At 34.7% G+C, this 10277-nt stretch overlaps 1 protein-coding gene across 1 annotated transcript; it reads left to right on the top strand.

The window, feature by feature from the left end:
* Positions 1–5127: 5127 nt before the first annotated feature.
* Positions 5128–6311, top strand: LOC141611403 (pathogenesis-related protein PRB1-3-like). The gene is made up of 2 exons (XM_074429930.1): positions 5128–5319; positions 5624–6311. The coding sequence occupies exons 1-2, from the start codon at positions 5187–5189 to the stop codon at positions 5986–5988; spliced, it is 498 nt and encodes a 165-aa protein (XP_074286031.1). The 5' UTR covers positions 5128–5186; the 3' UTR covers positions 5989–6311.
* The last annotated feature ends 3966 nt before the right edge of the window (positions 6312–10277 follow it).

Raw genomic sequence — 10277 nt, 5'->3', positions numbered from 1 at the left:
TTATGGAATGCTCTTATTAGGTTAAGTGTGGGTGGCCCTTGGATTGTGTTAGGACACTTTAATAATGTTATGTATGCAAATGAAGGGTTAGGAAAACTTGTAAAAGATGTTTGGTAATGCATTTCAGGTACCTTATTGGGTCGAACTAGTTTATTTGACCAAAATTTCAGCTAACTTATGTTTTTGTAAGCGTTTGGCAAGTAACTTATTTAACCAAATAAGTTAACTAAAATGAAATGTTACCTAGGGTAACATTTGAGAAATAAGGTATCTAATCTCATTTTATCTTCCCTCTTACTCATTCATTCTATACTATTAAATTAAATAACTTTTATTAAAAAGTAAAATAAAGCCCTTAACATTTTTGCTTATTTATAATAAGCGTTATTATCTATTAATAAATTGTGTAAATGAATATAAAAAGAATTTTTTATTGTGGATCTTGTGATTTTGGTTAAAGAATAAGAAATTGAATTGAATTTCGCTTTTGATAGAATTTATGGGGTCTAATTACTACATTTAAAATCTAAGGAGGTTAATTTCCTCTGTCTCAAGACAATGTCGTTAGTGACTATGCCGTGCTTTCGGGCTCTTGACCGAGGATTGGCTGAGCGTACCGATTTCCGGGACAAGAAAAGAGGCAGCTTCCTGTAGTCGTTAGGTGTCACCGTGTCAGCTCGTTCTTCCCAGATCGATCGCTTATCCTTATTCCACTCTTTGTTAATCCAGTTCCTAGTGAATGTATTGGTCATTGTAATTTTCTAACTTGACTTTGTTAATAATCCAGTTCTTAGTGGACGTATTGGTCATTTGATCATTGTAATTTTCTAACTTGTTTTTTTGTTGCTAACGAGGGGCTTTCCGTAATTTTCTAACTTGTGGATATGTTTTCTCTGGTGCACTTGACTAGTGGAAATGTGGAAAATTGGACATGTTAATTGCCTAAATTTTCCAACTTAATTTTCTTTACGCTTATCTTGATGTGATTAGTCTCTAATGTATGGATGACGTTACTAGGGTTCAGCAAAAAAATTTGATACGAATTTTTATTCGAATTTGATCTGCTTTTCGAATTAAAAAAATTTGAATATCTGATTTTCATTTAAATTGGATATTCGATCTAGTTTTGAATGTGGATTGATAAATTTTAAAACAGGATTTCTATATCCGATTTAAATTTCAAAAAACTTAAAAAAGAAAAGAAAAAAAAGGAAATGATAGGAAACGTAAGTAAAAACCACGAATCACCACACACGCTCATGAGAGAACGATAAATTGATAATGTTCATGTTAGTGCGGTGCAGTTTTTAGATTTGCTAGAAACTTTATTTTTCGTTTTTATATTTATGTGTGCAATTTGTAATAATTAATAATTCTTTGATTTTTTGTAATTTGACGGCGTTCTCATGTATTAACTACGAGTATTAAGTACATGAACCCTTTTTTCTTAATTGGAAAACGCTAAAATGGAAACACCAAAATTTGACATCGTGACACTTTTTTTTTTTTTTTTAAATCCAAATCGAATGCGTATCTTGAAAAACGGATATTCAGATACCGAAATATCGGATATCTACTTTATTCGATCTGAATAGAAAAATATTAGAATTCTAAACTGGATATTCGATCCGAATTCTAAATTCGGATTGGATATTCGATTTTGCGCAGCCCTACTTTACAATGCATGTAGACAATCGAGCAAACTTAATTGACGAGAATTTTCAACATAAACTAAGCAAGCATTTGGCTCTTTCGAAACTCAAATCACCTAGATTAAATTTCCATGATATTGATATAGGCCGAACTTCTTGTACGACATGTCGACGTGGTCTTAAACTACTAGTCTACCCTCTACTACTATCTTTGTTTCGGTCAATTATTATCCATTATTTTTGGTATAAATAATAAGAAAAGAAGACAAACCAATTATTAAATAATAAGTGGACCAAATTAAGTGTAAATAATAAAATGAATAATAATTGACTGAAACACCCTAAAAAGAAATAGAACAATAAATTAAATGACAGGGACACAGGAAGTATATGGGATGCTACACGATCATTTATATCTCTCTATCTATCGTAGTTGAATCTTAAATATATTTTTTTTCAACAACTTCTGTAGAAAAACTGGCAATTTAATAAGATGGTCATTACTTTACTAATTGCTAAGAAAATTTATATTAACACACATGTGAGTGTCTCATGTGGATAGAAGGAGGTATAAAGTTTATCACTTTACATGTTAAGGCTAATAATAATAATAATAATAATAATTTCATGTAAACCTTTTATTTTTATTTTAATGAAAGCTGCGCGCATCTTATAATAAAAAAATAAATAAATAAATAAATAAATAATAATAATAATAATAATAATAATAATAATAATAATAATAATAATAATAATAATAAAGCTGAAACGATTGCTGAAAACTGAAAAAATAACTGAAACCTGAAAATGTAACTCACAAGGTAGCTGGAAATTATGAGCTGATAAGGTGAATGATTATATAAAAATGTGTCTGGCAAACTAGTTGAAAAGGTAGCTGATTTTGGTAAAATGACGTAAAAGGATATGATAATTATTATCAAATATTATAGATTAAAGGGGTAAAAATTGAAAGATAACTCATTTCAGGTACCTGATTTCTCAAATGCTACTTAAGATAACATTTTATTTCGGGTAACTTATTTGGTCAAATAAGTTATTTACCAAACACTTGCCAAAAAATCAGGTAGCTAATTTTTGGTCAAATAAGCTAATTTGGTCAAGTTAGCTACCTGAAGTGTCTTACCAAGCCTAAGAGCTACTCCCTCTTAGGGGTGTAGATGAGCCGAGCTGAGCTCGAGCTCGGCTCGAATTTTTTAACTAGAGTTTGGGCTCGGCTCGAAGCTCGTCGAGCCTAAAAAATTGAGGCTCGAGTTCGAATCGAGCTCGTTTAGTCATTATATATTTTCATTTTCTCACCTTTTAAATCTAATTAAATATAAATATTTTTGAAAAAAAAAATTATATTATAAAATATTAAAAAATGTTATATCATAATATACTTATATAAATGTCTAAATAACATATAATTTGAAATAAACATAACACTACAACATAAAGATTATACAAAAAAAATTTATAAACGAGCCCAAACGAGCTTCCGAGCTGAGCCTTGCTGAGCTCGGGCTCGATTCGTATTTAGCCAAGCTCGGCTCGAGCTCGAGTTCGAGCTCGTTTTGACCAAGCACAAGCCGAGCTTTGACCGAGCCGATTCCAAGGGCTCAGCGAGCCGACTCATATCATTGTCAGCCCTACTCCCTATATTCCCAATTGGTTTTAGATTGAAACCTCCTTGGGTTTATGAAGCGGACTCTCCCTCCTCCACTTAGGTGCAGCTGAGGCTAGTTTGCCTGATTTATCACAAATTACTCTTTTGTTATTACCCGTAAATAAGTTATCGCAAATTATAGTAAAAAACAGTCTCACACCGTGAGACGGTTCACTTTGGTAAAAAAATTGTTTATTTATTTCTAATAAATGGATTTTCCTTTACAAAATGGGACCGTCTCACAATTCGAGACAATCTTATGCAATAACTACTTACTTAGTTATTAACTTTCAAAAGATAGTCATATACTACACGGTATACAATATGCAATAATTACTGCCTGGTTATTAGGGCTAAGCAAAAAATATGATTATCCGAACTGATCCGATATTCAATCTGAATTCAATTCGAACTTTTGTACATCTAATCCGAATAAGTTTGGATCGGATATACGATCATAAATCATTGGTTTCTGGATCGGATATGGATATTAAATTAAAACATTTGGATATCCGGTCCGATCCGAAACTATATTTTTCTATTATTACTATTTTATTTTTCTTGTCGTTATTACTAGTTTTTATTTAGTGAGTGTATTTAGATTGTAATCCTTATGTTGGGATTGTATGATTTCCAACGTTGCATTGTTAGATTATTATTTTTAAATCATTCCATTTCTTATGTATTTTTTTGAACTTCTAGCGCTATTTTAAGTATAATTTTAAGAAAAATACCCTTTTATCTAATACAACAAATTAACAAAAGTTTAAAGAATTAATTGATAGGAATAATCCAAACTATTGCACCTTTTCTCAAAATAAGCCGAAATACTTTTTAACCAGAAATAAACCCAACTTTGGATACACTGTTCTCAAAATAAACCCGGTTAAATTTAACTTGCTATATCAGGTAAATTACAAAATATGGATATTCGATGGATATCCGCATTCGATCCGATTATTTTTGGATATCCGAAACGTTTGATTAGAATACGGATATCTGACTTAAGGAATTTCTAATAAGAATATCCGATCCGAACGAATAATTTGGATCGAACATCCGATTCGTGCTCTGCCCCAGGTTATACATTTTAATTATACTCCCTCCGACCCGCATCAAAGGAAAATATAGGGGAAAACATAATCTCGATCCTAATATTTATTGATATATATGGGCTAAAAAAATTTTGACGGAAAGTTTATTGATTCCTTGCCAAATTATCACGTTCAAAGATGGATATTGAGCCTAATAGAGTCCTTATGTCATGGGATGATAAATGACAAGCTTGGTTATGCGTCCAAGTAAGCACTTAACGCATAAAACTGAGTTTAATTGACAGAAAATAAAGTTTAGGGGTACACTTAGTGATAATGACAACAATTAGGGGTAACATGTATGTTTTAAAAAATGTAGGAGTACCATGTAGAAACTCGAAAAATTGAAGGGTACCCATTAGAATATTCCTTAAAAAAAATGTGGAAAAAGGAGACGTAAACAGGGAAAAATAAGTGGGTCATGTAGTTGTAGGTTTAATTAAAGGGTTGATAGGCGGACCATGTAATGTCATCTTGTATAAATATGGAATGGGTATACGAACAACTTGATAATGTTGTTTGCCGAATATAAAATATTACCTTTAGTTTGGATAATCCGTTTATAATAAGTGTTACCTTTGATCTGCATCGTATGAAATATATATATTATTGACTATTCCCAATTTTCATGATTTTACAAATTTTTCGATGTACTCCTAATAATGAAATTTCAACCGACTTCCTCCTATAAAAGGAACCCTATCTCTTCATTAATTCTCCATCACTTGTTAATCACCTCTTAACTATTTTCATAACATCAAAAAAAAAAAAAAAATGGAGATTCTCAAAAACTTAACAACGTTGGCATGCTTCATGATAACAACTTTAGCTTTGCTGCAAATTTGCCATGCACAAAATTCACCTCAGGACTATGTTAATGCCCACAACTCTGCTAGGGCTGCCGTCGGTATGTATTTATTGTAATTTTTAATGCACACATTTCTTGTAGGTCAATATTATGTACGTGAATTCTGTTAAGACTTTGAAAGGTTGTGTTTTCTTATAGAATAAGACGGTCTCATGCTGGAAGCCGCTCCATTTTTATATATAAAACATAGTTTTCATTTATTGCTGATAAGTTTTTTTACACAATGGACTGTCTCATGCAATAATTATTGTGTGTTCTAATTCACCCCATAGACCATGTACAATAAAGAATACTGTATCATTCATACAAAATAATATGGGTCATTATGAATGTTCGATTTCAGGTGTCAGAAACATAGCATGGGATAACACATTAGCTGCGTATGCACAAAATTACGCAAACAAAAGGATTGGTGACTGCGCCCTAGTGCATTCCGGTGGCCCATACGGCGAGAACATAGCGTGGGGGGGCGGCACATTCTTGACGGGTACGGGCTCTGTACAACTGTGGGTCAATGAGAAGGCTGACTATGACTATAACAGCAACACTTGTGCTCCCGGAAAGGTTTGTGGACACTATACTCAGGTGGTATGGGCCAATTCTGTTCGTGTTGGTTGTGCTCGAGTTCAATGTAACAATAATGCCGGGGTTTTCGTCATTTGTAGCTATGATCCTCGTGGCAACATTGTTGGCCAAAAACCTTATTAATAATTCTCTTATTTGGCTGTATTGATGTAATACTCCTTCCATTCATTACATTTTCATACGTCTGTTTAAAATGTTTGTCTTCTCAAATATTTTAAACAAGGGAATGGAATGAAATGAATTATGGGATTATTATATATTTGTATGTGAGTATGGACTATGGAGGTTCCAAGTTTTAGGTGGTGTAAAGTTACTATCCTTCTTTAAATACGAAGGGTCAAATTTTGCTCACTACTAGAGCAAGCAATTGTATGGGATGTGTGTAAAAATGTAATTCTCTATATATTGAATAAATAAATAAATTTCTTTTTGTTTAAGAAAAAAAATGCAAGTGTCGTCTATAGACCTGGCAAACAGATTGGGTCGTGTCGAGTTCGTGTTCGTGTCACATGTAAATGGGCCACGAACCCTTCAACCCAAACTCGACCCAATTAAATTTTGTGTCGTGTTCGTGTCGACCCACTTACATAAATGAGTCATCAAACCTCAACCCTAACCCGTTAATTTCGTGTCGGGTTCGTGTCGTGTTTTCGTATTTTGTCTATATTTGGAAAGTGTAAGTATATTTATGCGATGAAAAATCATGAAAAATTAGGATTAATTTAGTAAATAGGTTATTTGTGTCGGGTTCGTGTTTAGAGGGCTCAACCCAAACCCGACTCAATTAAATATCGTGTCGTGTTTGTGTTGACCCACTTACATAAATGGGTCATTAAGGCTCAACCTAAACCCGTTAATTCCGTGTCGGGCCGCCTCTAGTCGTCTATCTAGTATCTACCTACTAGACACAAAAGTCGGTGTTATCCTTATGTCCTATTTAATTTTGGAGTGTCTTATCAAATGTTGTCCTTTCTATTTTAGGAATGCATTTGATGAGCAATTTGATCCTTCACACTTAATTTGATTCACTTATCATCTAATAATTGACTTTCTCTTCAAACCAAAGAATAACAATTGATTAGGACGGAAAGAGTAATATAGATCGCGAGCATCAACTAACAACATTCAATATGAGAAAAAGTTTCAAGCGATCATAATATGTCTAAAATCTAATATAGATATGTATTGTATAAACAATAACTTAGATAAAAAGTACTTTCCATGACCTACACAATTATTCTTCTTTTAACTGAGAAATTCGATTTTACACTTCATTAGCTTGAAATAAAAATTATACATGTAAAATAATGCATAAGATTTACTTTGTAAAGTTTAGAAATTAACTTTTTACTAATGGCATGGCTTTCAATTGAAAACTAATGAATCAAATAGAGAATCTCAGGTCTACTTACTTATAGCGATAAAAAGATATAAGTTCAAACCCTATTTTATGGGGTACAAAACCTTGAACTCATACTTGGTCGAACGGTATTTCGGAGACCCGGTTTGTATTTTAGCCCAATGGCTAAATAACCGATAAACTTTGAATATCGAGGAAGAGTTATTTTGTATATTTCTGAACTAGTGCTATAGCAAGTATGTTTTAGATTTGTTTTATAAAGAAACTGTTTTATTAAATTAATTGCATAAATTAACTATACTTGCAGTTTATTGTTATAATGTACGGAGTACTAAATATAATCTTAGTAAGAGGTAGAAAACGAAAGTTTACTACTATCAAAAGACACTTTAAATTAAGTTATTTTTGTCTGAATTTACTTTACTGTTAAATATAACACTATAATTTTATATCATTACATGATATGACATTAAAATACAATTAAGTGATGTAAGATCTAATTTGTAATACCCGTCCTTTTAGAGACCCGTTGACCGACCTTAGACACCTATCCAGACCTTCAGAAACCTTAGGAGCTAACCTTGTGACGTTATAACCTTTTGAGTCCTGGTAACTCGATCTAGCGGAGGCTACTCGATCGAGTAGCTTAGTCACTCAATCGAGTAGCTTAGTCACTCGATCGAGTAGAGGCCACTCGATCTAGTAAGTTGCTTACTCGATTGAGTAACGGGAGTTCAGCGGGGAGATATAAATCGTCATATCGTGAAACCCAAATCATTTCGTTACCTTTTCTCCTAAACCTAGATGCCGTCATATCCTTTCTCCTTCACCTTGATTCACCTTTTTGGAGCATTTGGGAGGGGATACACTTTGGGAATAGGAAGCTTGAGTCGGGTAGCGGTCTTGTCGCCGGAATGCTATATATAGGTATGTCATCATCATCATCATCATCATCATCATCATCATCATCATCATCATCATCATCATCGTCTCCCTTGGTTTCGTTTGTGATTATGGTAGTAGTAATAGATGGTTGATTGTTATAGGTGGTTATGGTGATTGCTTGTTGTCTTATGGTCGTGTGCGGAATCGCTGCGGGTTGCTAAAGGTAGGTTCTCCTACTCAGTACTGTTGGTTGTCTAGTGTGTCGGTTGTAGTACTTGATTCTGTTTGGTGTTGTGAATTGGATGTAGTTGGTCGTTGTTGTTTGTTTGTCTCTGGTTCGCGAGGTGCGCCCTCGGCTGAGTGGAGTCACTTGCGGGGTTGACTTCACGCTCTTGATTCACCCTCTGTGGAACCCGCCACAGAAGGGGATGTGCACATTAAGGAACATGGGTTATCGCTCGGATTAGATGAACGGGCCTTAGGTGGGAATGGCTGCGGTCCCCCACTGGCGGCGTGGATTACCGGTTGCGATTGATAATCTGGTAGGACTGTACCTTCGGGCAGTCAGAGGTATGTGGGTGATTGGAGGAGGTGGTGTACGTATGTTGCCGTGTCTTGTTGCGTCTGCTTTTGTATGTTCCTTCAGTTACTGACCTTGTGTGGTGTTGTTGTGTTGTCTTCTTGTGTTGTGTCTTCCGTGATCCACTATGGTGAGCAGTCGGTCTTAGCAGGTTGATGTCTGGATCATAGCTGGGTGCTTGGAGGGACGAGTCTACCACGAGTCATGGCAGAGATAGTTTCACATAGTTGATTGTTGTCACGAGTTGTATCTTTTATTTTGTTTAATCACTTGTAATTTAATATAATTGTTCTTTTATCGACATTTGATTATTACTATCCTCGGGCAACCGGGATGGTAACGTCCTTATCTGCTAGGGAAGGTCTTGTTAAGGCTCCTTGATAGGTAGGGGTGTTACAAAGTGGTATCAGAGCGACGATTTTGGAACCTGTAACTAATGAGCCTAATGAACGTAGTGAGTCTAATAAAATAAACCTGGTGTATGTATGTTGGGAGCTCCGGCAGATGCTTGATTTTGGGTGAGAAGGCGCCCTCATTTCAAAATCATGCCCCCAATATGCTTAAGCCAGCCACCGAGTATGGGGATATTGAGTCGGGAATTGTGTGCATAGTTGTGTATGATATATAGATTAGATATAGCTGTGATGGAGTCTATAGTGATGTCTAGTGCGTGCAAATAGTAAGATGAATCGTGAACGGTTGTGAATCGTTGAAAGTGTGTGTGTGTGTGTGTGTGTGTGGATATAATAGAGATGATGAATGTGCTAAGAGTTGCATACGAGAATTTGATAATGTGATGGTGATAATGAGTTGTGAATCTTTATATGCGTTTTAGTTAGTGTTCATTGACAAGTAATGTTGTGGAATGCAATGGATGAATGTTCTTGCGTACTCTTGTGAATAGGCATAGTTATGTGAGATATATTGTTGTCGAATTGTTGTGATATGTATAAAACTTGAACAAACTTGAGTAGTAAGTGATAGCTAATTGCCGAATGGAGTGCTTGATGTAGTGTAATCATATGTTGAACGATTGAATTTGCATATGCGTAAGTAAACGTAGAATAATGTGTTGATTGTATGTATGTTCATGTGAGAGTGAGCCAGTCGTAATTGAATTGTTTTGTACACTGTTCGATATAGGATGAGGTAATATGTGCAAAGTTCGGATGAGGTAATTGAGTTGCATTTGAGTTAGTATTAATGTATCGTAATTTGATGAAATAATCAGTGACGAGTTCCAAATATACTTTGGAATCGACACGAGTTGTTGTTTTGTAGGAACCGTTAACCGAACTCGTAACTTTTGACCTCGTTCCTAACGTTATTTGACCAAGTACGAGTGCTTACACGACCGAGTAGACCTTACGCGATCAAGTTGTGGGGTTATTAGATCATAAACATTGGGACTGCCAGCGGAAACTCGATCGAGTAGAGGCCACTTGATCGAGTACCCGAGTTACTCGTTCAAGTAAGTGCTACAGTACCTGTGTTATATCGGCACTCTTATGCTTTCCGAAACTCATTCTTCTTCTTATTTCGTCTCACTACAAACCCTAATTCTCTCAAATCCTCTTTTCTCTCAAA

Source organism: Silene latifolia, chromosome 11 (genome assembly GCF_048544455.1).
Source record: "Silene latifolia isolate original U9 population chromosome 11, ASM4854445v1, whole genome shotgun sequence".
Lineage (NCBI taxonomy): Eukaryota > Viridiplantae > Streptophyta > Magnoliopsida > Caryophyllales > Caryophyllaceae > Silene > Silene latifolia.
Note: the sequence above shows the minus strand (reverse complement) of the source record. Positions and strands in the feature narration are given on the sequence as shown.